The sequence below is a fragment of the Panicum virgatum genome, chromosome 9K, assembly GCF_016808335.1.
Source record: "Panicum virgatum strain AP13 chromosome 9K, P.virgatum_v5, whole genome shotgun sequence".
Classification (NCBI taxonomy): domain Eukaryota; kingdom Viridiplantae; phylum Streptophyta; class Magnoliopsida; order Poales; family Poaceae; genus Panicum; species Panicum virgatum.
This window is the reverse complement of record NC_053144.1, coordinates 48,790,486-48,818,149: the sequence shown is the minus strand read 5'-3', so window position 1 is coordinate 48,818,149 and position 27,664 is coordinate 48,790,486. Positions and strand designations below refer to the sequence as shown.

The 27,664-nt window shown below is 45.3% G+C and overlaps 2 protein-coding genes, 1 long non-coding RNA gene and 2 pseudogenes across 4 annotated transcripts; 2 read left to right on the top strand and 3 right to left on the bottom strand.

The window, feature by feature from the left end:
- Positions 1-3,909: 3,909 nt before the first annotated feature.
- Positions 3,910-10,280, bottom strand: LOC120648066. Its single transcript, XM_039924836.1, has 4 exons — positions 9,769-10,280; positions 9,287-9,652; positions 4,844-5,230; positions 3,910-4,685 (listed from the first exon to the last, which is right to left on the bottom strand). Exons 1-4 carry the CDS (start codon positions 10,099-10,101, stop codon positions 4,308-4,310), a joined length of 1,464 nt encoding a protein of 487 aa, XP_039780770.1. The 5' UTR covers positions 10,102-10,280; the 3' UTR covers positions 3,910-4,307.
- Positions 10,281-12,586: 2,306 nt separating this feature from the next.
- On the bottom strand, positions 12,587-16,333 carry LOC120651895 (annotated as a pseudogene).
- Positions 16,334-16,452: 119 nt separating this feature from the next.
- LOC120651892 (glutathione S-transferase U17-like) lies at positions 16,453-18,992 on the bottom strand. The gene is made up of 2 exons (XM_039929531.1): positions 17,107-18,992; positions 16,453-16,962 (listed from the first exon to the last, which is right to left on the bottom strand). The coding sequence occupies exons 1-2, from the start codon at positions 17,719-17,721 to the stop codon at positions 16,585-16,587; spliced, it is 993 nt and encodes a 330-aa protein (XP_039785465.1). The 5' UTR covers positions 17,722-18,992; the 3' UTR covers positions 16,453-16,584.
- A 1,149-nt stretch (positions 18,993-20,141) lies between these two features.
- On the top strand, positions 20,142-27,339 carry LOC120648065 (annotated as a pseudogene). Its single transcript, XR_005664867.1, has 3 exons — positions 20,142-20,476; positions 26,101-26,581; positions 26,726-27,339. The product of XR_005664867.1 is annotated as a probable glutathione S-transferase GSTU6 (transcript).
- On the top strand, positions 20,953-22,783 carry LOC120651896. The gene is made up of 2 exons (XR_005666357.1): positions 20,953-21,583; positions 22,391-22,783. It is a non-coding gene; the product is annotated as an uncharacterized LOC120651896 (long non-coding RNA).
- Positions 27,340-27,664: the final 325 nt, after the last annotated feature.

Here is a 27,664-nt window from a genome sequence, read left to right as displayed (position 1 = left end):
TGTAGTCGTTGAGTCGTTGATCCAGACGAGTGATATGCATGCTCGCGCCATGTGCGCCCCCATCTAAAACAGGCAGGAACTCCGCTTGACTTGCCATATGTGTGACAGACGATGTCATTGGTGGTAAAATGTTGACTTTAAATGCAATTTGGTGAAGGCTCACTCAAAAAGATAAAGGCTGCAGGTCAGCCGTGACAACATAATACTACTGTTCTGCTTGCCTTTTTCTCGGCATTGTTTATACTTTCACAGAACGCCAGACCAGCCGAAAAAAAAGGATTCCATAGATGGTGCAAGGGGTGGAGCTGCATGCAGGCACCGGGGTTGCTGGATCCCGATAAAATTTGTCAAAATTAATGGAAAATTACTATTTAGCACTATCCATCCATATGGCTGACCTCAGCGTTTAATGCATTCGATACCAGCGGGTTTCTTGTCTGGCTTCGCGCCTGGGAGGGGCAGAGCTAGGAGCGACACCGACTTGCTGCAAAACCAATAAGAAGATGACACCGGTGCCTCCCGGCTGACTCCCCTCCTGTTTTGAGGCACCTCAAAATACCAGATTAGACCAACTAAAAGTTAACAGCTTACTGTAAAATATTTTTTCCGACAAGGAGCCACAACTTCATGAGTCACGGCTCGAGCAGTGCTCTATGGTGGCATGGTGATTTGCGTATTCATTGTGTGCGGTCTAAAAGGCATCTCCAGCAGATTATTCATCCTCCTCAATACTAGAAAACTGTCCTTCTGGCAATACCAATTCCATCACTAATATCAAACTCTTTTGGTGATCGCCAAAAACACACCTCCTTCCTCCCTTCACCCTATTGAGTAATCTGCTACATAGCTACTAAAAATATAAAATATATTATTAGTAATGAAGAGAGAAATATATAGGGACGAGAGATAAGCAATCTGCTGGAGATGCTCACATGCAGTGGATGGATATATGATCAAGAGTATGTATATGAAGCAGTTCCCCTCACCCAATCACTTCTTACTATCTTACATATATATACTCCATTGCTAATGCAATTGAGAGTTTTTGTTGTCTAAAACTTTGGTTAAGTATTGGGCATCTAATCTAAATAACTTTGTGTGTGATTGCGTTGTAAGTGTCTAAGTTGTAATGTGAAATCTTAAAAATACCTATAGTTTTCATATTGGTGAATATATAACTCTTTGGAGGATTTATGGTTGCCGGCTCCAATTGTACCGACACACGGATAAGCAGGGACGGATCTAGCGTGGGGGCTGGGGGTGCGCCAGCCCCCCCTACGTGCTTGCACATCAAGGAAAAATAGGGGAGGAATGAGGGGAAGAAGAAGAGAAGAAAAAAGGAGAGGGGGGGAGGCTGGAGGAGGAAGAAGGATGTCAGCCCCCCTGTCCATGAATCCTGGATCCGCCACTGCGGATAAGCAAACGCATATGAATATTATTTCTAATACTGTCACGTTGTTTATTTAGGACTAAATTGAGAGGGTTTATGTTGGATCCGGTTTCACCTATTTTGCGTAAACAACACTGTATTGTTAGTGAAATAAAAACGGGCCGGAAGTCGGAAGAAGCTGAGTATCTTTTATTGATTTTTATTGTGAAACCATCTTAGAATAATCCCTCCAAACAGCTCATAAGATAAATAAATAAAAGTTCTTCGGTGCAATCACTGGTGTATGTTGACCCGTGACGCATGCCGCATCCTCTTTGGCTATGAAAAGTCAACTTCGTAATGAGATGATATATTATATATCTTTTCATTTCACATAAATGAGAATACGACGCTCGAAGTTGACAGATCATAAGCGTAGATGACACAACGGACAACCATACAGAGACCATACTCACCGTCACTTGTGACTGATTGATGTAACTTCCTTTCTTAAATGTCCCTTTGATGTTAACTATGTATTTCTCCAAAGCAAATCTTGGCTTCGCAATTTGTAATGCTTATTTATTTTTAAATATCATATTCTTGTGAAAAATATAATGTTACATGAAGTGTCACTTTGTACACCGTGATGTACTCAAAAACTTATATTTTTAGTAGAAATACTACTAAAATAAAGAAGATTATTTCGCCACACAGTAGTAATTAAACCATTTGAGGAATGCTGAGTACTCTATCCTGCTTGTGATGAGTGAATTGTCAACCGTGCGGTGTGATCGTGCGCTTGGTCTTTGGATTGCAGGTACATGGGCGTAAAGTGTCGACGGAGAGCTTCCGTGGAGGTGCTGTGGCCGATGGACCGTGCGGTGGACGGCGGTGAAGGGCAGCCGGGAACGGAGCTCGTGCCAGGCGGCAGCTGTGGCGTCCACTCCTGGATCGAGGGCGCAAGCGGCGACAGAAGGCGGGTTTCTTGGTTTGCGCCACAAAACCAAGGAGGCGGACGGTGGTTGAAGACGCCAACTCGTGGAGGCACGGGCGTCGGTCTCGGGACTGATGGAGGCGACGTGCGTCGACGGCGTCTAGGGCCTCGCTACGGGCGAGGAGGTGACGGGCGTCGGGCAGCGTCTATGGCCGTCAGAAGGCCGAGGCAGGAACGGCGTCTAGGGCCACGGCGTGGAGGCGGGAATCTTCTCGCGCGTGGAGTTTTGACGTTTTTCTCAAAACCGGCCACCTACCCGGGTTTCGCGGACCCCCCAAAAACCGCGAACCGGATCTTCATCGACATAGCGGCATTACGGAGAAGATTTCGAGTCGAAGAAAGAAACTCCGCCGTCGGATGAGATCGTGTACATATTTCCGGTTTTACCCCTACGGGCGTTTTAGTGTCTAGTTTGAGTCGAGGGTATTTTGGACCCCTGCGTGGGCACCTTAAATACCCCTCACCCTCTCTCTCGCGCCAGGCACCAAACAGAACTGCCGCCCAGACCCCTTGTCCTCTCTCCTGGCGCCCCCCTGCTCGTTCTCCTCTCTGTTCCTCCCTCCCCTCTCTAGGATGTGGACTTTAGGGATGGATTCTTGAGACGTTTTGTACTGAGATTGATCGGGAAAGGAGGCCCAATCCTCCTTGTGCCTTCCGGGGTTTTGAATTCATTTCAATCTCGTACGATTTGTGCTTTGTTTTGGATGATTTCGATTTTCCTTCGACAAATCTTGAGCACGAGATGACGAGTGGTTTCCTGATGATCGCATGACTCTTTGAGGTGATTCTAATCCATCTAGCCTTGTGCTAAACCCCCCGGAATCACGAGTCTCTTCGAATCGACGTTTTTGTGTTCTTGAAAAAAACCCAATCTTGCTCGGAATTTCTTCGATTCCTCCCAAACCGTGGAGTGATTTGTCGATTCCTTCCATGGACATGTTCACAAGTCCTTTATGATCGTGCCTACGAATTTTGGTGAGATTTGGACTTGATTTGATCCTTCGATCATCGAGTTTTTGGGCGAGGCGCGGACTGGAAAAGCGTTTCTGGACTCGAACAGAGTTTTTACCTATCACCGGTTAAACCGACGCTTGTGATCATGTTGCGTCGGTTCAACCGGTGAGTAGGTTCTTCGTCTGTTAGGGTTTTGTGCTGCTCACTTATTGCACCGGTGCTTTAGCTCTTAACGGGCATCGGATCAACCGGTGAGTGAAATTCGGCTGTTAGGGTTTTGGGGTTTGGATCGTTGAACCGGCGTATAGATTTTCCTAGACGTCGGTTTAACCGATGCTCAAGAAAATTCGTTTTGGTGTTCCTCTGGACAACTGCACCGGAGTTTTGGAGTTGAATTCGTCGGTTCAACTGGTGCTCAGTTGTTCATTTTGAGGTGTCTCTGGACAACTGCACCGACGTTTTAAGTCGATTTGGTCGGATCATCCGGTGCAGGATCGTCGGTTGAACCGATGCTGTCTAAGGCACTGCATCGGATCAACCGGTGCTTGCTTTCTCGTGCTGCCGGCTCTGCTTGTCGGTTGAACCGACGCCATTCAAACTCAAGCGTCGGATCAACCGGTGAGGTATACCGTGCGTTGTTTCAGCTGTTTCTTCTCGCTGTTTGTTTCCGCGCCACTTCTCGTTTGTCCTAGAATTGTTTTGTGTTAGTGTAGCTCTTATATAGCTACTCTACACTTCACCTAGGACTCAAGGGTTGGGTGTGTTTTTGGGATCTTAAGCTGAGCTTTCAATTGCGATAAAATTTTGATCGGCTCCTATTCACCCTCCTCTGGTCGGCCTTTCGGCACCTCACCATTTCATCATCTGTATCAGAACACTCCAATCCAACCTCCATTAGATGCGTAACAAAGGATGGAACCCTGCCATTTCGTTCCCACTCCCACCCTTAGCCTCACCACCAGACTCAATGTCCATTCGCCTACCATTTTAGTACTTGTTGGAAGCTTTAGCTCTCAACACACCAATGAGGTACGTGTTGAACTGCACGAGCCTGTCCGTTTCGGGCATGACGTCTCTGACGGCGTGGTGAGCATAGAACCGCTCCGCCCATGCTGTCAGCTCAGGGAGCTTGGACTCGTCGAGGACTTTGACGCCGGCGATCTTCTCCACTGCCTTCAGCCAGCCCAGGTGTGATCCGAGAACGATGTCAAGGAAGCCGATGTCGTCGCCGCCGAAATAGGTCCTCCCTTGGCTGCACTCCACGAAGGCCGCCTCCAAGTGCCGCAGGGCAGTAGACACCTGCGCTGCTGCCTCGCCTTTGTCTCCGGTGGTCACTCCTCTCAAGACTACAGATGCAGGGGCAATCTACAAACAAAATGATAGAATCCATTGATTTTTCGGTTTTAATAAACTCATTACTCATCATGTGGCAGCTGTTTTTTTTTGTAGAAGAAAAGATCATCTCTGAATATTCTGACAAAAATCACCAGTCATGTAATTTTAGGCAGGCGTTATAACAGTACCTTGTCATCCACGTACTGTGCCCAGAACCTCTCGACAGCACGGGCGTACGGATCCGCCGGAAGGAGGGCCGGCGCCTCGTCGGCCGCCCAGACCTCGTCGATGTACTGGAGTATGATCATGGACTCGGCGACGGGCTTGCCGCTGTGGAGGAGCACGGGGATCTTCTTGTGCACCGGGTTGGACCTGAGCAGCAGCTCGCTCTTGTTGCCAACCACCTCCTGCAGGAACTCGTACTCGACGCCCTTGAGCCTCAGCGCCACGTACACGCGGATGGCGTAGTGGCTCGCCCAGCCGCCGACCACGCGCACCGCCACCGCCTGCTCTTCGCCGCTCGACGCCATATTTTCTGCGCTCCAGGTGACTGATTGATCTCTACCCTGCCGAGACGGTCAGATTGGTGCCGTGAGATTGTGGATTTTTGCCAGTTCGTTTTGAGGCGTGCTGTGGCTACGTATTTGTAGAGAGAAGTCTGTCGATGATCTACGGGAGGAGCAAGTTTTCCCCTTCTCTATCGAACTTTACCAGGAGACTGCTTCTGATTCTGCTTCTTCTTGACGTCGTTGCTGGCGTGTCACTAAATGGTTGAAGATCTAGGCCACTGGCGGCTATAAGTCAGCACTCAGCAGTAGGGGTCGCGGAGAAGAGAATACATAGAAAATTCATTTTGTGCTGCACTAGCGTCACCCGTTGATGTACTCGCTTACATCATTCGAAGGCGACTTAATTAATTTGATTGCTTACTTGCACGGGATCTTCCGAGACATGTATCATGGCGAGTGGTTGGTCACGCGGCTCACCGCTCATGGAGGCAGTGCTAGCAGTGGAGCGCCCTTGCGAACAGATGGTTCCCGTCGACAGTCTCTGATTTTTTTTCTGTTTTCCTCCTCCTTTTCATCTTTTTTTTTGCCTATTTCTCCTTTTCCAAAAATGTTATTCGAATAAAATTTCTGTTTCTTAAAAAGTTTTTGAAATAAAATTATCTCAAAACTTTACTTGAGACAATTATTTTTCGAAAATTATCTCTATACCTTATTGAACTAACATTTTATATAATGTTTAAGCGTTTAATTAGTCATATATATTAATAGATTTACAAAAAAAATATTTCAACAGTTTCATCAATGTTTTCTTTTTGGAAAAGTTGTTTGATATTTTTGTTGAAATATTATTTAGTAGATTTACATAATTATGTGACTAATTAAATAACATAAAATAATTAAATAATTTAGATGCCTGTTGAAATGGGTTTTGTCATTCTAGTGAGTAAGATTGCAATCCAGGCCCCGAATCCGGAACCGGATCCGCTGCAGTTACCTCCCCTGCAGTTGGGTCACTGCCACGTGGGCCCCACTCGTGCAGGCCCCACACGCAGTGACTCAACTGCACGGCGGCCAACTGCAGTGGAGCCTCGTCCCCCGAATCCACACAGCTAGACAAATCCCCACTAGTACCGGCTGTACGGAGCAAACCAATGACCTTCGACCTGGTGCGTCGCTTCCTTATCATCCCACCTACGTATCACATGCGACTGGATGGGAGCTATTTTCCTTTTAAAATAATCCGTGGAGGACTATATTTAGTATCGGACCAAGACACAGGCCAGTACTAAATACCACCTTCTAGTACAGGGTGATGTTATTGACCGGTACTAAATGATCACACAATTTTAGTACCGGACCAAAGCACTAACTGGTACTAAAAGGTGACATTTAGTACCGGTCGATGTCTTAGTCCGATACTAAAATGGTTCTGAGGACTTTTAGATTTAGACCCGACACTAAAATAACTCCATTGCAACTTTAGTACCGGATTAGCAAAATGAGCATTGGTCGTGCAACATATGCAATATCGCAACATCCAGATATACTTTTGCAACACCCATATAAAACACTGGCAACATTGTTGTAGAACATTTGAAACAAGTAAAACATACGCTTGCAACATGCAACAAACCCTACTAAAAATAGAGGAGGATGGCGTGCCTAGGAGCGCACCGCAGGGGAGCTCGCGCGGCCTCGTGCGCCGCCGCCTTGGAGCTTCGCCGTGGGGCTGCGCCGCCGATAGGGCGAGCTGGAACTCCGCAGCTGGCTGGGTGAGCTCTTTGCCCGCGCCCATGGCTAGCCGCGCGAGCTCCCCCGCACGAGTCCCATGCTCCTCTGCTCCTGCGCGCCGGCGCCGTCATGCATGCGTCGCGGGTGGGCGGTGTTTGAGGCCGGTGGCGGGAGGGCAGTGGCAACGGCAGCTAGAGAGGGCGCGCGGGACATCAATGCGTGAAAGTGATCGGGTGCTCTTAGCCTAAGAGGGAAAGAGGGTGAATTAGGCACTCTAAAAACCTTAACCTATGGCTCCAACTAGTTTTCACAAAAAACTTAATCTAAAACATGCTATCTAGATGTGCAACTATGGTTCTTCTAGTGTGAAATTCTCATCCCAAAGGAGTTTAGCAACCTATAGACAATCCTATCAAGATAGTACTCTATGAAAATAAAGGCACAAAGATTGCAATATGAAATACGGAAGCTTAAAATGAGGGATGAGAGGAAGCAAACTCTCGACGCGAGGATTTATCCCGTGATTCGGTTTGCCACATAGGCGCCCCTACATCCACGTTATTAAAGCACTCACAAAGAGTATCGATTCCCGACAATCAAGTCTCTTCCGTGAGCACAATCACAGTCACCTTGATCTCATTTTCCACTAAGGGAGCTTGCCCACGAAGGAGGGGTCTCCGTCCTCCGCACAAAGTTGTCGACGCCGCTCCACACCAAATCGGAGGGTCGTTGACGTGCCGGTGAACCACCAATGCTCCAAGGGACCGGCGCACCAAGATACAATGGTTGGTTCACTCAAGAACCGCAGCGCAAGGATCTCAATCTTGCTTACTCACTCACTCAAGAGCTAATCTAGCACTCACACTCACAAAGCTAATGCTAAACCTAAGGATTTGATCAATATACTCTTGGGTTGGCTTGGAGGTGTTGTTCAATGTGTATGAGGTCTCTCTAGTCTCCAGCAACCTCAAAAGACCCGGGGTGAGGCATATATATAGCCCAACAAGTCCATAGAGCCGTTGCTCAAACGGCTAGATGAAATCAGCATACCACCGGTTGAACCTATGCCTCTGCATGGGGTAGCGTCGGTTTAACCGGTCTCTCTCAGACCAGAAGTAGCCGTTGAGCTTCTGACGCACTGTCTGCTGCTGACTCAGTACCCATCGATTAAACTAATGCTTAGCCATCGGTTAAACCGGTCACACTGGATCAAATACGTAGCTGTTGCACTCTTCTCTTCTTGCTGACTTATTGCAATGATGTTATGCTCCGATGCACTGTCGGTTCAACCGGTGTTGAAGACTTGGCTTCTGCGCGCTTGACATCGTCTCTGGACAATAGTATGATGATTGCACCAATGCCTATCTTTGACCCGTCGGTTAAACTGGTGCTACTGAAATTTCCTCACTTGGCTCAATATGCACGACCAAATGCACCGATGCATAAAGCGTCGGTGTATCCGGCAACCATCGAATGCACCGATGGTGCAGCGTCGGTTTAACCAGTGCAGCTGAGTCTGCATCTTCTCGTCCAATTTGTCACGGCGATCTTTTGGATACTTCAAATATCTTCCATCTTTAGATTTTTACTATGTTTTGGCACCTCCACGACGGATTGGACTCGACATCTTGATGGTGGATTGGACATGCCGTCTCGACAATGGATTGGACATTGCATCTCGACGATGAATTAGACGTGTTAACTCATATCCATGGGAGCTAAAAAATCCTACAAGTGTGATCTCACAAACTTGTTAGTCCCATTTATTATGTTGTCACTCAATCATCAAAATCACAAACAATGGCCTAGGGAACCGAGCGTTAGCTCAGGCGGCTAGCGCTCCGGGTGTGGAGGCTGCCGATCGTGGGTTCGAGCATCACTCAACCCACGATTTCCATGGTACTGTAGCATGCGTTCTGGGGTGTGCGTGTGTGGGATGGGGTGAGTGCTGCAGTATGACGCATTCCGAGATTACTCGGGCAGTCTCGTCTGCGTTGAGTCCGGTCAGTGTGGGCGTCCAAAATCTTATATGACTCCCCAGTGCTCCTGGGTGCTTTAAAAACAAACAAAAAAACAAACAATGGGTTAAATGGGGCCATGTTCCTTGCAGTGCGGTGGGCAGCGGTTGTGGTGGGAGTGTGCGGTGCGGGTGGGAAGGGCGTCCGATCCATCGAACACCTGATCCCTAGCTTCGGCGTACATTATGGATCGGATGGCCATCATCGATCCTTGGAGAAAATGCTAAAATCAGACACCACGTTTTTTATTATCAGATTTTGTTATTATTATGGCATAGTACATGAAGAACGTGATGAGAAGATCGAATACACAATCATTTTATTGATAGACACGGTCACACGTGCGCACCGAAAGTAACGACCCTTTCGCTCACTTGGCACCAGTGTTCATAGGCTTGGAAAACTTGACGCTGAACTCCACGAACTTGTCGGCGTCAGGGATCGCGTCCGCCACCGCCGCGTGCGCGCAGAGCCGGCCAGCCCACGCCGCCAGGTTGGGGACCTTGGCTTGGTCCAGCAGCGCGACCCCGGCGATCTTCTCGAGCGCCCGCACCCACCCGACGTACGACACCAGGGCGATGTCCAGGTACCCGACGCCGTCGCCGCCGAAGTAGCTCTTCCCCTGGCTGAGCTCCACGAAGGCGGCCTCCAACAGCTGCAGGGCGGCGGACAGCTGCCCCGCCGCTTGCTCCTTGTCGCCGTCGTCCGATCCCCTGAGAGTGCGGATCGCCGGAGGAAGCTGTGTGCATGTCAACCACCAGGGAAGCACACATCATTAACATTGCTGCTGAAAACTGATCAGAATTATTTGTTCAGAGGAAACTCGCAATTACTCTTGCAGCGGCTTTGCTTTACCTTGTCGTCGATGTACTGTGCCCAGAACCGATGGACGGCGCGGGTGTACGGGTCGGCCGGGAGGATGGCCGGCGCGGCGGAGGACCAGGCCTCGTCGACGTACTGGACGATGACGAGGGACTCGGAGATGGGCTTGCCGTGGTGGAGCAGGACGGGGATCTTCTTGTGCACGGGGTTGGACCTGAGCAGCAGCTCGCTCTTCTTGCCCAAATGCACCTCCTCCTCCACGAACTCGTACTCGATGCCCTTCAGCTTCAGCGCGATCAGGACGCGGATGACGAACGGGCTCGGCCACAGGCCGATCACACGCACGGCCGACGCCTCAGCTGACATTGTTGCTGGAGTACTGTGTGGCTAAGGTGAGAGCTGTGTTGGCAGTACTTTGGCTTAATCTGGGACTGATCACTACTGATCTGAGGAGGTATATGGCGGCTGCTGCTGCTGCTGCTGGTGGTGGTATATATAAGATCTCGTCCTCTCGTATTTCATTTCTGTCCACGATGCTTTGTAGACGTCCTCGCGTGCGCCATGTTCCGGGCCAGCTGCTGCCTTTTCCAGCGTCTTGTCGTAAGTGCATGCGCTGGCCCTGGACTTGCAAATATTTTGAGGTCATGCCTTCCGTCATCGATGCTGTGTTGGATCTCCTGTGGCTCATTGGTTTGGTGACCCGGAATTTAGTCAGTATAGAGACAGAACGTGAGAACACGGTCTGATTTGGATGTATAAGAGAAAAACCAACCAACAGCTTATTCCACCAAAAAATGAAAAAAGTTTAACATGTGTTAGAAAAATATGCACGAATTTCTTCATCATAATTTTGATAGGCTAGAGCATATGGAAATAAATTAATTCTTACGATATATAATTTTCAAAAAGTAATAGTAAAAAAATTCGTATTTTTTAATATAGGTTATGATGTCCACCGACCCCAAATTTTAACATGGAACTCCACTTATGGATGGAGAAAAAGAAGACAAAAATTCGACCAGTTGGCATAGTTGTAGGAGAAAATTGAAAAGGTAGTTTATGGAATTATCTAGACTTTGAATATACTTAAGGAGAATGCATTTTTATAATGACTGGAGTTTACATGTTAATTCTCACATGGTGTGCTATAAAAAAAATACAAAAAATCTCAAAAATAAAATTAGAAACATTCACTATCAATCGGTTAGGTCCCAATCATCACAGCTATTGGATCTATCATGTATTCTAAAAGTAAATTCATAACCATTGGTTTTGTTATGTTTTCTGAAAAGTTACCCGCATCAACGAAGTCCCTAAATCTATATCTAAATTACTACCATAAACTATTATGAAAAATAATCTAAAGAAACACTATGTCAGAAATACATATTAGTGACGACTGCAAATATACATTAGTGACGGCTAAATTGCGCACCACTAAATTTTCGTCACTGATGTGAACCACATCGGTGATGCGCGAACACCCGCCACTAATTACAATCATTGGTGACGACTGTAAAATACACGCGTCACTAATAATAGATAAAGGTGACGCCTGTAGATTTGGCCCGTCACCAATAACTCCCAAAGGTGACGGCTGTAGATTTTGTGTGTCACCCAATTACTGGAAAAGGTGACAAGTGTGGCTACACGTGTCAGTGTCACCAATGGATATGAAAGGTGACGGCTGTAGATTTGGCTCGTCACCAATAACTCCCAAAGGTGACGGCTGTAGATTTTGTGTGTCACCCAATTACTGGAAAAGGTGACTGGTGTGGCTACACGTGTTAGTGTCACCAATGAATATGAAAGGTGACAGCTATAGATTTTTGCGCATCACCAATGATAAGAAAAGGGGACCGGTGTAGGCTACATGTGTCGCCAATGAATATCAAAGGTGACGGCTATATATTTTTCTGTCACTAATGACTCAGAACGGTAACAAATGTAATTGTCACGCGTCACTAATATGATGCACATCAGAGACACGATTTCTTAAGAGCAGTTGGGGGTGTGCCTTGAGTTTTCAAGGGGTAAGCACATCTTTGTGTACAAAAGAGACCCAAAATAGTGATTTAAGAGCTTGTTTATGAGGTCTAGGGACTTAATTGCAGCATCTAGCTAGGGACCTGTTTGTAAATTTTAAGAACATTCTTGTAATATTCAACCCACTAATGGAATAAGTATAAATAACCACCTCCTCCTCCTTATAAATAGCATCCTATGGGGTGGATGTGGGGGATTTTTGGCCACTTACTCTCTTGCCCCTTGCTTGCTCTCCATCTCTTCCTAAGATTACTATGTTGAGCTTTGGCCACTCTTTATCTTTTCTGTTTAGTTTCGGCTCGTCCGATCCCCAACAAGAGCCGTCACTAATGATTTTTGGCCATTTAAAAAATATATATACAATATAGCACCAATTACAAAACCAGAACATTCAGACAGAATATGGGTTCACATTTCAAAAACATGCCTTAAACAGGTTCATAAACAAGTCACATCATAGTTTCACAAAGTAACTTGGTGCAAGTTCATAAACAAGTCTCATATAGGTAGATAAGTCTCACATTGTGATTGAAGTAAACATAAATCGGGTTCATATTTTTAATGGAACCGACTAACTTACGGCCGGTTGTAAAATAAGCCTGCCGTACGGCCGCACCATATTTAGAAACTAGTGTCTTGCCCCACCCAGACCCACCAGGCTGGCTCATCCCGTTTCTTCCCTCACGCTGAACTGCACCGCCCCCCCCCCCCCCCCCAAGCTGCCATTGGCTGACAAAAAAAAAAACTGCCCAGATTCCAACAATGACGCGATATCAATCAAAAAAATTGCTCAAAGCCATACGAGGAGAACCGAGAAAATAGTGACGTAAAATAACTGAATAACCAGAGGTAAGTACATGTGCAACAAAATCCAAAAAGAAATATGCTCGAGCGGATCTTGTTTACACATTCTCTATGCAAAGATTTTAGGCTTTCTCCTCCCCCCAACCTCACTACCAAAAGACAATTGAACCACCTTTGCTTTGACTACAAAGTTGTTCAACTGCCACCAGTAGAATTGCTTGACCTGTAAAGTTGTTTGGCCAAATTCTTCATAGGCACGTTGCTGGTCAAGCCTCACCCCCCACCCAGTAATTTTTTTTTGAAGCTGCAAAATGTAGTTGGCAAAACAACAGCATGTTAGTTTGTGTGTTCTAGCAGTAATGTTGTAAAAAAAATGTTTAGACAAAGTTGCTTAAATAAATGTATAGTTATGCCTACATACAACAATAAAATTGCTTATTGAGAATCAATATTATTGCCTCCGTATAATAGTTTTATTGAGAACTAACATTAAAATGCCTATACAAGACTGAAAAAGATATAACCGACCTAATTAAAATGCTTGTGAATTTTGCTAAAACTGCATACCTTCCACCAAAAAATCATATAGTAAAATAAAAAAAAGCATATATTGGTTGCAACATGATCTGTGTGAGCCTACTCTTAACACTAAGCACCAAGCACGAACTAAAATTAGTATAGAAAAAATTGCTAGATCATAAAAACACAAAAGTTGCTACATCAACTGCTGCCGCTTGCTGTGCCGACCCAATCAAAAAAGAACAGGTGATGAGCTCATGTTATCTCTACCAGCATGAAGCGGAGTGGACAAACTACGACAAATGCTAGCAATTCCAATTGAGTAGAATAAAATCAAAAGAGAAAGTGCCTTTCTAATAACAGTACTTTACCTGAATAACAATAATTTGTCCAATTAAGATTAAAATTTTGATCTAAACATAAGATGAGCAGCCAAATTTCTCAACACAAACTAGTATTCTAGTGAAGTGCATCAGACTAGAAAACTGCAGTTAAGAAACTCTTATGAATCATAAACTAGTTTTTACTAATGCCACATACCACATCAAATTTAATGTACATAAAAATCGCTAATATGCATAACATCTACATGTGAAGAAAAACATTTCCAGCAAGTTACCTGCCAGATTTTGTTAAGCACACTAACATCCTCTCTAGATACTGCCAGTCTATAAAAAACACTACTATGTTCTGAACTTTAGATGAACACCCAAACCTCATTCCTCTGGTTTACCAAAACAGTAGTAATAATATCTACTTGACGTCAGGATGATCATTAATTAAAGAATCACATGGTTGAATAAAAAATGCCAAGCTAATTTTGTTCTGATAATTGAGAAAGAGCTTGATGAGATGTTGGGCTTCATCCAAATCGATCATTTAGACTAACCTAGCTAACTGATTAGATTATCATTTAGCAAAGAGAAACCACACTTGCATCCATTCATTTATTGAATCTCTACCCAAGCATTAAAATAACAGACTAACTATCAAAGGAAAGGGTAGTACCTGAAGAGCTGAGTGTTAAGAGTTGCACAAGTGATCTTCACCGCCGCCGCCATCTCACTGCTACAACCAGAAGAAGAGTAAAAATAGGAGCACCAATGGAGCTAGGGATGGCAAAAATGCTTGTAAATTCAATATAAAATGCTTAGCTTGGATACACTAAATGCTGATGCAGCCGCTCCTACATGTGCATCAACTATTCATACTGCAATACTTTATGCTACAACCACAACAGTGCCCCATGATGACTCATCAGCTTCTGTAGCTGAGCATGCAAAAGCCGCATGTAACCTTCTTTAGAAAAAATACCTATTGTAACCCATATTATTGCCTATCAACAACAATATTATTGCCTAGTTCTGAAAATACTTCTAGTATTTGATGTATTTGCCTACTGGAAAGTAATGAAATGCTTCAAGTAATTGATATAATTATCTATAGAAAAGTATTGAAATGCTTCTACTATTTGACAAAACTACCTATTGCAATGTACTAAAATGCTTATGACAAAAATGCCTATTTCAAAGTACTAAAATTGATGTATTTTGTCTCTACCTAATGCTATCTTAAAGATTTCGGGAGCGGGAGCAGGTTTCTCGTATCCAACCTCTGATGGTACCACAATGGCATCAAACCTGGAAAGCTCAAGATCTGTTATAACATATAACCACATTCGCAAATAATATATGTATATATGTAAAATATAAATCATATTCAAGTCCTAGTGAATTACTGAATTTGATAGCACAACTCATAGGTACTTACATATCGAAGACATTGAGGTCCTTAAGTAATTTTCGTAGCCTTGTATCAAAGTTAGATAAAACAGCTAGCTTAACTGAAATCAAGACACATTACTGTCAGCCATTTGTACTGCTGATAGAGTAGAATAAGATAAGGGCCCGAATGTGGAAATCCAGAAATTAAATTGAAGATCAAGAACTGAAAATAGAATAAGTACAAGAGCTTGACCTCCAGCATCCTTTAGCTCAGGCAGTGTCGTATCTGCTCCAACAGGCAAACACCAAGCATCTCCATGTGCATAAATGCTAAAGATAGAAATAATGCATTCGTTAGCCACACGGTCTGGGTTTGAAAATTCAAGACACCTAAAATGGAATGTTTCCTTCAACTGAAAATTGAATGGTATTTGAGAGTGGTGAACTTTATCGCAAGGGCTATTGTTCATTAACAACATATTCAGAACACTGATTATACTTGCTCATGTTCATCATAGTAGTATGTGAGATTACAGATTTCTTTAAGCAGGAACAGAACACTTGAGTACATAACTAAAATACAATCAACGTTCATTCAGACTACACATTCATAGAAGACCGAGAACAGGATGGGTAATACCTGATACACTTCTTAGATACATAAGCATCATCGGTGCAATTGGTTGCTTCCGCTACGACAAATTCTCCAGAATGGCCTCCTATCTCCCTGAAATGACATTCCAAATAAAATTCATCATCACCTCAGGAAGCAAGCAACCACACGTATGCAATTCCTGTGCTTCTAATTTCCATTACCTGATACCTCAGCGTCTTCAGCCATGGCACTGAGAATGCCCGCTTGAACCCCTCCATGATGCCCTTCTCAGGCGTCGTCACACCTAGAGAGCGACCAACGTCAGGAACGCAAGTGCTTTGACGAAAGTGGGGGAGAAAGCGAGACAACGAAGAGAGATCCAAGAGCGAGAACCTCTGGAGGCGTACAAACTGTAGCGGCGGCCGATGGAGGCGTAGGTCTCGGCGACCTGCCGCGTCACCTGCAGCAGCATGCTGCCAGCATCGAGCAGCAACCCCCAGTACGCCGGCGCCCGGCCCACAGTGGCGGCACGGGAGAGCTTGGGCACCACGATGCCCACCTCGTGGCCTCCTCCACGGCCCCTTCCCCTTCCCTGTCTAGCCCCGGCCCATCCCCTGACCCCCACCCCGGATCAGATTCAGCTGTAGGCGAGGCACGCGACAGTAGCGGATGCGAGGAGGCGGATCTGCATGGGTGGCGAAATCGTCTGGCGCCAGCGACGAACAGCCCGCCTCCGGCTGGATCTGGGCGCTGGAGGCTGCGGCGAGGGTGGAGGGAGGCCGATGCCGGGACTGGAGACCGCGGTGGAATATGGGCGAGAGGGAGCGCTAGGGGATGCGAAATGGGGGAATAGAGTGGGAGAGGGAGGGGAAAGGAGGACGTCCGGCGGACTCGTGGGTGGGTCTGCAATCTGCATATGGAGCCGGCCGTGCAATGCACTAACTTACGGCCGGCCATATTAAAGTTATTACTATTTTTAGTAGCGTTGAAATATTTTGTTTCCTTTGGCAATGCACGGACATTGATCTATTATACACAAAAAAACATCTTATTGATAGACACTGTCACACGTGCACTGAAAGTCGATGGCTACCACTAAGTAAGCGGCCACATCAGATCGCTTTGGCTCACTTTTTTTTTTTGAACACAGATCGCTTTGGCTCACTTGGCACCACTGTTAATAGGCTTCGAAAACGACCCGTACTTGACGCTGAACTCCACGAACTTGTCCGCGTCAGGGATCGCGTCCGCCACCGCCGCGTGCGCGCACAGCCGACCGGCCCACGCCGCCAGGTTCGGGACTTTCGCTTCGTCCAGGAGCGCGACCCCGGCGATCTTCTCGACCGCCCTCACCCACCCGACGTGCGACACCAGGGCGATGTCCAGGTACCCGACGCCGTCGCCGCCGAAGTAGCTCTTCCCCTGGCTGAGCTCCACGAAGGCGGCCTCCAACAGCTGCAGGGCGGCGGACAGCTGCCCCGCCGCTTGCTCCTTGTCGCCGTCGTCCGATCCCTTGAGAGTGCGGATCGCCGGAGGGAACTGTGTGCGAACCACCAGGGGAAGCACACGATTAATTAATTAGCCTCACGTACGCCAGCATTAACAAGTATTGCTGCTGAAAACTGATCAGGATTATTGTTCAGAGAACTTGAACTCGCAATTAACTAGCTAGTTTTGCTTTACCTTGTCGTCGATGTACTGCGCCCAGAACCGATGGACGGCGCGGGTGTACGGGTCGGCCGGGAGGATGGCCGGCGCGGCGGAGGATGACCAGGCCTCGTCGACGTACTGGACGATGACGAGGGACTCGGAGATGGGCTTGCCGTGGTGAAGCAGGACGGGGATCTTCTTGTGCACCGGGTTGGACCTGAGCAGCAGCTCGCTCTTCTTGCCCACCTGCTCCTCCACGAACTCGTACTCGACGCCCTTCAGCTTCAGCGCGATCAGGACGCGGATGACGAACGGGCTCGGCCATAGGCCGATCACACGCACGGCCGACGACGCCTCAGCTGACATTGTTGTTGGAGTACTGTGGCTAAAGTGAGAGCTGTGTTGGAAGTACTGTATCGTCTTAATTTGGGACTGATCACTAAGGAGGTATGGCGGCGGCGGCGGCTGCTGCTGTTGGTATATAAAAGATCTCGTGCTCTCGTATTTCATTTCTCTCCATGATGTTTTGTAGACGTCGTCGCGTGCGTCATGTTCCGGCCAGCTGCTGCCCTTTTCAGCATTTCGTCGTACCTGATGGGTGCGCTGGCGCTGGAATTCTAATTTTTTTGAGGTGATGCCTTCCGTCATCGATGCTATGTGCTGGATCTCCTGTGGCTGATTGGTTTGGTGACCCAGACTTTAGCCATTATAAAGACAGAGACAGAACACGCTTTGATTTGGATGATGTGTTAGAAAAAAATGCCACGAATTTCTTCATCATAATTTTGATAGGCTAGAACATATGGAAATAAATTAATTCTTAGGATGTATAATTTCCAAAAAGTAATAATAAAAATATTTCATAGTATACATTTTTTAAAAAAAACATAGGTTATGATGTCCATTCACGGCTTCACGGTTCACGCTATCAAATTTTAACTTTGAAACTCCACTTATGGATGGAGAAAAAGAAGACAAAAATTTGACCAATTGGCATATTTGAAGGAGAAAACTGAAGAAGGTACTTTATGAGATTATATAGACTAAGGAGAATACTTTTTTCGGTAACGGTACCACTCAAGCGTCCGACTTTTCGTTCATCGGCGGACGCTTGGCACATGTTGCAAGAGACAAGCACCGATGTTACAATAATTGTTTTTATTTCACAATCGATGTTGCATGAAACAACGTGTTAATACTGCACTGGAAATTTTTCATCCTCAAATTGGATGTCGGAGTCTTTTGCGTTCATATTTTTTTGACGTTGCAAGCGTTGGATTTCTAATATTGTAACTGTTACTCCCTACTCCCTCCATTTTTTAAGGGTCGGATTTTGTCCGGGTGCAGAGATCAAGGAGAAAATTAACTCAGCGCATGACACACTGTCTCTGCATGGCAGCAGGCAAGCCAGTCCCGACGTCTTACGCTACTAATTCACCGGCGGCACTACTAATTCATTGGCTACATGCATGCGGACTTAATTATTTGGAAGGATCCAAGGCATGCAGATCAAAATAGGACAGACTTATTTGTGAATTTCTCCCATGAGCAGGAATTCGTGGGAACCTTCTATTAGAGATTCAGCCAGATGTGCAACACACAGCAGGATTTGATCCGTGATGGAGTTCAGAGGACATAGTGGTTTAGATAGGTTCGGGCTGCCCGGGGGCATAAGACCCTACGTACGTCTTGTGTGGTTTCTAGTTAGTATTCAGTGATGGTCTTCTCCTCTAAGTGATCTAGGTCTCACTCAAAAGGAGTCGAACCCTTTACATGTTACCCTCCTACCCTATTTATGGTCGCCGCGAGGCTCTGAAGGGAGGCTTTCACCATCTCAGGTGTGAACCCATTGCCCAATCGAGGCGCCACCCAGCAAGTGGGCCTCTACTGAACAAGGCGCGGGCTTGCGGGAAAGAGTGTAGCGGACACACACCCGTATAATACAAGCACACAACCTACAGCCCTATGAGCCGGCAGTCGTCTTGCTATCGCTGGGAACATCGCCTACCATTGAGAGGATAGTATTAGTTAATTTCTAGGATGAGTCCTGAAAAATACGAGCACCTGTATCGAGTTAAGAACTTGAATCCGACCTGGCAGATTCCACCAATATGCTGGACAGATTCCACAAAAGGAGCCCTCCTTGATGATTTATGATAAGTGCCGCTTCTAAAATAATCACTGACTTCTCCCAAAAAAAATAATCACTGACAATCAAGAATTTTCAATTTCCATCACCCCTGCATACTGGTCAACAACAAGCAGTAGTAATAAAAGTCCACTTACGGCGCGGCGCCTTCCTTATCTATGTACTGGATCATGATTGTGGACTCAAGGGAGCCTAGCCTACCCTCACTCCAGTAGTTGACGTGGTGGTGTTGGTTCTACTTGTAAAACAAGAAAGGAGTTGCAATTCAGTTGTTCTTCGAGGAGAGGAAGAAGAGTACTCCGACTGTTTTCACTGAAACAAGAGGAAAAATGATGCGAAGCACAAGCTTATTTCACTGCTGTATCCTTGCTGTTCACAACACAAACATCGATTTCTTGCACTAGCTAGAGGAACACACAGGACCACATCACATAATAGCACGGACTACAACTGTACAAGGCGTCTGGTTTATGTTCATCAGGCGCTCTGCGTCACTGATCAGGTCACTCATGTGCAAATATTTAGCAACGCTGTCATCGCGTTCGCTGCAACCTCAGATTTTTAGGATATTGTTCTTTAGCATGCTGAGTTTCATCGGAATTCCGAAGAGGGCAATACACGGAACGGGTTCTGACTTCTGATAATGTTTGCTTGCACTACAAGCCTTCTCACATAAAACTTAATTGTGTACACATACAAATGGGTCGAGTCAAACTTCAAATATGAGTTTAGTATTTGTACATCGCCATCCAAACATTGGCCGCAATGGCTATCTCTATCTGTCTGCACGCGTAAGGATCAGTACATGGGGCATCTACTAGCATCTTGGCCACGAATCCTGAGAGCATCATGGGTGATCGTTTCGACACAAGTACACATGAAAGTCTATATTTATCGTCCCTCCCTGCCTCCCTTCCTCCTCAAGAGCAAGGATAACACAGGAACTTATCAAACCTCAAGGTACAGTCCAATCCTTCACTAGTGCTTGAGAAATGGCCGGCCAAAGCAGCCACAGCCTGAAGCTACTTGGCATGTTCGCGAGCCCGTTCGCTCTGCGTGTGCAGCTTGCGCTGAGCTTCAAAGGCTTGAGGTACGAGTACCTCGAGGAGAAGGACCTCCACAACAACAAGAGCGAGCTCCTCCTAAGTCCAACCCCGTGCACAAGAAGGTGCCCGTGCTCATCCACGACGGCAAGCCCGTGTGCGAGTCCACGATCATCGTTCAGTACCTCGACGAGGCGTTTGTAACACCCAGGTGTTAATCACCTGCTTAACATGATCATTAGCACTAACCGTTCATGTATAAAGCTATTAAACAATTTTTTCTAGCATTTTAATACATGTGATGTGAATTTACTTTTAAAATGTTTCCTACCAAGAGTTATGTAATTCCACAGTTACGTAATATTAAAAAAATGCATAAATATGAAAAGTAGCAAATTGATGTTAAAAATTTATTTTGAATACCAAATTGACATATCTATTATCCTTGAACAAGTTCCAAAAAGAACCAAATTTAAATTTTTGTTTAGGCATCTAAATCATGACATAGTGAAGTCTTGGTTTAATTCAAAGTAACGTTGTTTGGAGTAGATATTTCCTTGCGGTCACTGTTCATCAACCCCACTTGTCATCCTCCTCACTGTCCCCCCCGAAATCTTCTCGTACCTGGCCAGCTCGTCCCCTCCCTCGAAGCATCGCCACGCTGCTGATCGCTCTGCCGTGCTCATCCCGGCGCCTCGCTCCCTTCTGCGCGGCCTTATCCTCTACTAAGACGCCAGCAGCAGCATTTATTTTTTCTCTCTCTCCCGTGCCATGCACCCTGCTGCACTCTTCTCTGTTCCTCCCTCCACCGCAGCAAGCAAACATCAGCTCCCTCCATTCTTTTCCCTCCTCTGCGTGAGCAATCCAGCAAGCCAAGCGCACCCTTCCTTCTCTGATATTCTCTCTCTGTCGGTCACACTCTCTTCTCTCTCACTCCCTGCACACTCACGTACACACACAACACAACATTAACTCTCACTCGTCTCACCCCAGCACACGTGCACACAGTCTCCCACTCACATGCACCCTGCTTTCTATCTCGTCTGATTTCCTTGTCCACCGCGAGCACCAGGGGAGCTCCCTCTCTCGATCTCTTATTTCTTTTACTCCACCAAGATGTGCAACAGCAGCAGCCACCTTTCCTTCACCGAACAGTAGCTCAAGAATGCTCTTTTCCTTATTTGCTTGCTTCTCCAATCGACGCCACCCGACTGCGCTAGCCGCCGCGCCACCATGCCCCGTCGCCGGACGTCCTCGCCGCCGGCGGGAGCTGGTCGCCACGCCGCCGGCCATGGTCCGGCCGTGACCTGTCTTACTGGTGGGTAAGATTTTCTGACTTTTATTTATTTAACGAAAACTTGTAGACTGCATAACAAATCATGAAAAAATAGTAAAAATATAAAATTAGTTTTGTTAGAGTGGTTACATATGTATCTATAAGGGAAAAATATTAATTCTTGCAAAATGATCTTTTTACCCCTTGCAAAAATTTAAATTGTGTTTAGGCTTAATTAATTAATTTCTGCAAATTTGCTAGTCCAAAAATTATGAAATTTTTGCGGTACTTCATTTTATGCATGTGTAGTCCACTATAAAAATTTTATGTCCAGAAAACATAGTTTGATATGTTAATTGGGTTCTCCATATCTTAGTATATCTATAAATTAAGGAATAAATTATATGTAAGAAAAATCTTGTTAATTTAAATTAGAACACTGTATCAGTAGCTGTTTCATGCTAGATTTTGCTCATCACTAGAATGTACTCATGATCTACTTTAGTAAATCTATTTTGCTCATGGTGAATTTAGCTAGTTTGTATTAAAAACATAAATTTGGGGTTCATGCCAAAATAATTTAGTTAGTTGCTAATAATTATTTTATGCTCGATAAACTAGTTGAATTTAATTAGGACTTAGTTAATTAAAATAGTTTTCTTGTTGTTAGTAGATATACTAGTGTTGCCTCTTATAGTGGTTTAGTAAATAGTTAGTGGTTCGGTAACTGACTGCCCTATCCGTTGGTTATCGAGTAGTCATCGCACATCACTGTGTAGTTTATGTTTGTTTCATAAATGCATGCATTCATCCATTGCACTCATGCATAGCATTTTATCATTCATGTAGAGCCGGAATATGCACTTATCGTTCACGAAGTTGCGGTTGATCAATCTGGAGTTCACCCAGGTGGAATCGCCATGGATCAAGCTCGGCGTCAAGCAAACTAACTTAACCTGCAATTAAGGCAAGCACCGGTGCACATCCTATTATTTGAAATTATGACACACATATATATGTATTTATTACTTGTGCATTACGTTTCAGGAGTTGATTGGAACCCTAGTTGCATGATCCCTAGGTTTCCCTGAATTATACTAGCATGTATAGGACGATAGAAATGCTATGCTTAATACTTCTCGATAGAAGTCGAGTGACTTTTTGCACTCGCGAGATATAGGATACTTAGAAGTCGAGTAATTTCCGGTTAATAGCGAGATATATGTTATATACTTATATACAGTACCTGGGTTGTTGAAATTGTCATGGAAATATGAGACCGGGCGGGGAATGATGATGATCTATAGGTATGGCAGCAGGACTGGGTTCCTGGGTGTCTTAGCCCTGCTGATCATGTTTGAACTGTACTAAACGCATGTCGGGAGTAGGAGGTAGTCGAAACCGGTAAGCCGAGTACTGCCTTCTTCGAAAGTACAGGAACCCGCACCCAACTCCTGGGGTAGTTGAGTAGTCGCGGAGAAATGGGGATGCATATGTTTACTTTTGGTGGTCTCACGTTGAGCTCGGCTGACCATATGTCGTTGGGCTGGTTCCTGTAGTTCGAGGCGAGGAGGGGAATGGTTGGTCCGTATGGTCCGAAATCGAGCCAAAACCTATCACCACCACCCATGATTTGGTGACCATACAAGGAGGTGACAAAATATTAAGCAGTGGTCAACCTGCATGGTAGCTTGCGCTGCATGAGGTCAAGACATCCTTCACTGGCAACCGAGACAAGATATATATGGGAAAGAATACAGGATAAGAGGAGAGGAGAGGGAGTGAGATTGAGCTGGTGGAGTTCAACACATCCGAGTTTGGCGTCGGTCGATGTTCTGTGATAAATGTACTATGCCAATACCAAACTGACATGCTAGAACAAGAGATGCACAATACTACTGCAGCATGTATGGTGCTTGATTGGTGGTGATAGCACTCATGCTCAGATATTGGTGACATGCTTGGTCATCATCAAGCTTGCAACCACAAACTCGGATGGTTACTTGCTCGGTGCTTTGAGAAGCTAGGACATGAAATTCGGCATCTCTGCGACCGTCGTCATACTGGTAGCTTTTGACATCCTAGACATAGAATGTCCACAAGTAGTTCAAGGATCTGTTTTGTGGCCAAGGCGAGAGCAAGCAACACGAACGATTCATTTGGCATTCCGAGTAGATCAAAGCAGACTTTGGAAGGTCAAGAGCAGATAGATGAATTAGCGTTGTTGGGGTGACAAACTTTGGTCAAAGGAGTAAGGACAAGAAGAAGAAAAAGTCTACTTTGTAACTTTGATTTGTTTTCATCTCCCGTTTATGAAGATCTCACAGCAGACCCTGGCATGTGGCTTGGTGGGTTCATACGAAGTGACAAGGCTCACGTACATGCTGCCTAGACGCCTATTGGAACATCAGCCGACTAGTAGCAACAAAAAAATAGTGTGGTTCGGCAACCGGGTAGTTACCATGGAACGAAGTTTATGTAGACTCAGACGCCATATCAATTCATGCCACCAGCCACCTAGGGGAATATATGGTGCAAAAATATGCATGAAGGCGTGGCAATATGGACACAATTGTTGTCTTTCACGCTCCAAAAAGAAAACTGTTGCAGATTCCAGTTCCGACTGATCGATGTGTCTGAATGTTCTGTGCAGCTCTTCAGTTCGTGGATGACGGTGTTCAGAGGTAAGACGGACGAGGGGAAGGCGGAGGGGACGAGACAGTCATTTGCCGTGGCGGCGACGCTGGAGCCTGGAGGGAGCCCTGCGCGCGGGAGTGCTCCTTAAGGGAAGCTCTTCCGAGGGACCGACGACCAGAGGGGGGTGAATGAGAGCCGATCAAAATTTCTCTCAAAATTGATCCATCGGTCTATATCTCGAAAATCACCACAAGCCCTCGAACATAGAACCTAGGATGAGAGAGGGCGAGGAGATGACGGGCGTCGGACGGCGTCTAGGGCCGTCAGGAGGCCGAGGCGGGAACGGCGTCTAGGGCCACGACGTGGAGGCGGGAATCTTCCCGCGCGTGAAGTTTTGGCGTGAATTACAAGATGTTTCTTTGTATTCTCTTTTAGCGTGAATTCATATTGCACAACACATGATGTGGTGATAAGGAAAAAAACCCACACCTCAATTTGAACAATTTAGACAAAACAACAGCAATAAATCAACAAAACCAAACTATATAATAATAATATTTTTTAATATATATATAAATAATAAAACTAGCTACCACGCTATTTGCGCGGGGCACCGTGCTAGTTCTTGTTGAATTTGCAGGTGATCTATCAACTGCCTGTTTGTGCAATCTTACTATTATTAATTCAAGTTTTTTTAAGCCTCCATGTTAATTCTCACGAGACACGCTAGAGAAAAAGATAAATCCTGAAGAATCTCATTAAAATTAGAATCTGGTACTTCTAATCAGGATAGCAATTGTATCTATTATATTTTCTAAATAATTACCCACATCTAGTGTTACTAAAGTATTCTAAAGTGATTTCCTAAATTTATATTTAAATTACCGATGCCTGACTATGAAAAATCAATCTATAATAAACCTCTAATATTTGTCTAAATTACTCACCTATGGCAATACAACAATGAGTTATAATAATCCCTATATTCCCATCTAAATTAGTCTCATCAATCATTATTAACGTCTAGATCTGAATTTAAATTACCTTCAATGTCAGTATTAAAAAATTCCTAAAACATAAAAATATGTAATTCTAAATTATATATTTTTGTTGCTGACAATATGGGAAATACTAATTTTAAGATATACTTGCATGATGTATGTCAAGGTATTCATCATGTATACGAATTGAGCGTAGCTCAGCTAGTAAGATTCCTTGTGGTGGAACCTGCCCACCACGGTTCGAGTCCTCGACTCTGCATTTTTCTGAATTTATTCCAGGATTTAATTTAATCAGTGCTATCTTTTCAGTGGTAGGCGGCGTGCTTGTCGATAGTAGTCTTTGCCCTTTTGTTCAAAAAAAAATTATGTATGGTGGAAGCGATGGGAGCACAGATTTTCATATTAAACGCAGCTCAAACTAAGGTTTCAATTAACACTTATAAAACACTATAGATGTATGAGTATGATGCAAATGGAAATAAAATTTGGAACGTGGATGAAAAAAAATGTAATTGGTTATTAAAGCTTTCTTAGAATATGGAAATTGTTTCCAGGCTCAACGACCCAATTAGTAACTAAATCTATCACGGTCCGACAAAGATTTAGTTACATCATTCTTACCTTGTCAATCTATAATATTTGATAGTCATAATTAAAAACATATGATTTTTTTAGGGAGAAAAGCATAGGAACCCTAAACGACTTATTGTGCCGGTTGAAGCAAGTATTTATAAAACATATGGTCAAAGCCGGAATCGCATGGTCAACAGCGGCTAGCATTTCAAACTGGTTTCCCTTTGTAAATGGTTGTGCCGAATCCCATGATTTTATCCTTCCAACATAGCCACGTGCGATTGCGCTACTTTACATTATATGATTCAACCAGCGTTGATGCTGATTCCATGCTTCATCCTAAAAAAGTGTTAGTAAAAAAATCAAAGGAAGAAGACAACGTACACCTCAACCAAGGCGCACCACCCACCATATACACACTAACCCACCCCCTCGTTCCTACCAAGAGTCAGCTAAAACACAAGCAAAGAAAGGTTCGAAAGCTCTATGCACAAAGCTGAAAATGGCTGGAGAAGACGAGCTGAAGCTGCTCGGCATGTGGGCGAGCCCGTTCGTCCTGCGAGCGAGACTTGCGCTCAGCTTCAAAGGCCTGAGGTATGAGTACGTCGAGGAGAAGATCTTCGGAAACAAGAGCGAGCTCCTTCTCAAGTCCAACCCAGTCCACAAGAAGGTACCCGTTCTCATACACAACGGGAAGCCCATCTGCGAGTCACGGATCATCGTGCAGTACATCGACGAGGTCTATGGCGCTGCTCGCCCTTCCCTCCTCCCCGCCGACCCCTACCACCGTGTTGTGGCTCGCTTTTGGGCTGCCTACATCGACGATAAGGTACACGCCACCATGTAAAAATCCCCTATTTCGTATTTCCACACTAATGCATTCTTTACTCTAAGTACTTATTTCAAGAGAGAAGGGAATGAGAAAAAGAAAGATTTTTGTTGATTTTGGTGTGTGTGATTTGTGCATTTGCAGCTGTTCAGCTCGTTCATGATGATGATCATGGGCAAGACGGAGGAGGAGAAGGCAGAGGGGAGGAAGCAGTTGTTTGCCGCGGTAGGGACCTTGGAGGGAGCACTGAAGGAGTGCTCTAAGGGGAAACCCTTCTTCGGCGGCGACAGCGTCGGTTTCGTCGACATTGCGCTGGGAGGCTTCGTCGCTTGGGTGCTCGCGAGGGACAGGTTGTCTGGCTTGAAGCATTTTGACGCCGATAGGAGCCCGCTCCTGGCGGCGTGGCTGGAGCGCTTCAGCTCACTGGACGAGACCAAGGCTGTCATGCCGGACGTGGAGAAGCTGGTCGAGCTCTCCAAGAGGAGGCAAGCCCAAGCTGATGCGGCTGCCGCCGCTGTGCAAGGTAATCGAAGTGGCTGAAGCCCATTTGAGCATTAGCTTGGAGTCAGCTGCTTTGCTATTACATTCTCTCAGAATGAAAGAACAGCTATGATGTTACCTTTCTGGCATGCAAAATAAACAAAGGTTGATCTCGGCATCGGATTAGAATAAAGCTTTGTCAAAGTGAACTGTTCTGTTTCTTATCAGTTTTCTGGGTTTTGCAACAGTACAAGTGATCTCGTTGCATTGGCATTTCATCGATAGGTGCCCTTTTCTCATTGCACATCCAACCGTGTCTCCAAATCTGAGGTGTTGTTTTTTTTTTTGCAAGCAGAGGAGGCGACAGTTTTTTTTTTTGAGTAAATGCACCGCTAGTCCTCGAACTTGATTTGTATTGTCATCTAGGTTCTCAAACTGCTAAAATGCACATTCAGCTCCACAACTTACTAATTGTGTCACGTAAAGTTCAAATTACCTTTTTCAGTTATAAAATGGAAATATTTATGATGATGTGGAGCTTACATGTGGCCCCAAAGTAACTTAAATATCTTTCGCTCAACTCGTATATTTTTGAAATTTACT

Coding starts and splice junctions, on each gene's coding strand:
- LOC120651892 (XM_039929531.1), bottom strand. CDS start 17,721: ATGACGGAAGGCATCACCTCAAAAAAATTAGAATTCCAGCGCCAGCGC. Junction 16,963..17,106: donor CGCAGTACATCGACGACAAG/GTAAAGCAAAAC, acceptor GTTCGCACACAG/TTCCCTCCGGCGATCCGCAC.
- LOC120648066 (XM_039924836.1), bottom strand. CDS start 10,101: ATGTCAGCTGAGGCGTCGGCCGTGCGTGTGATCGGCCTGTGGCCGAGC. Junction 5,231..9,286: donor CTATGAACACTGGTGCCAAG/TGAGCGAAAGGG, acceptor CCAATCTGACCG/TCTCGGCAGGGTAGAGATCA. Junction 4,686..4,843: donor CACAGTACGTGGATGACAAG/GTACTGTTATAA, acceptor TTTTGTTTGTAG/ATTGCCCCTGCATCTGTAGT.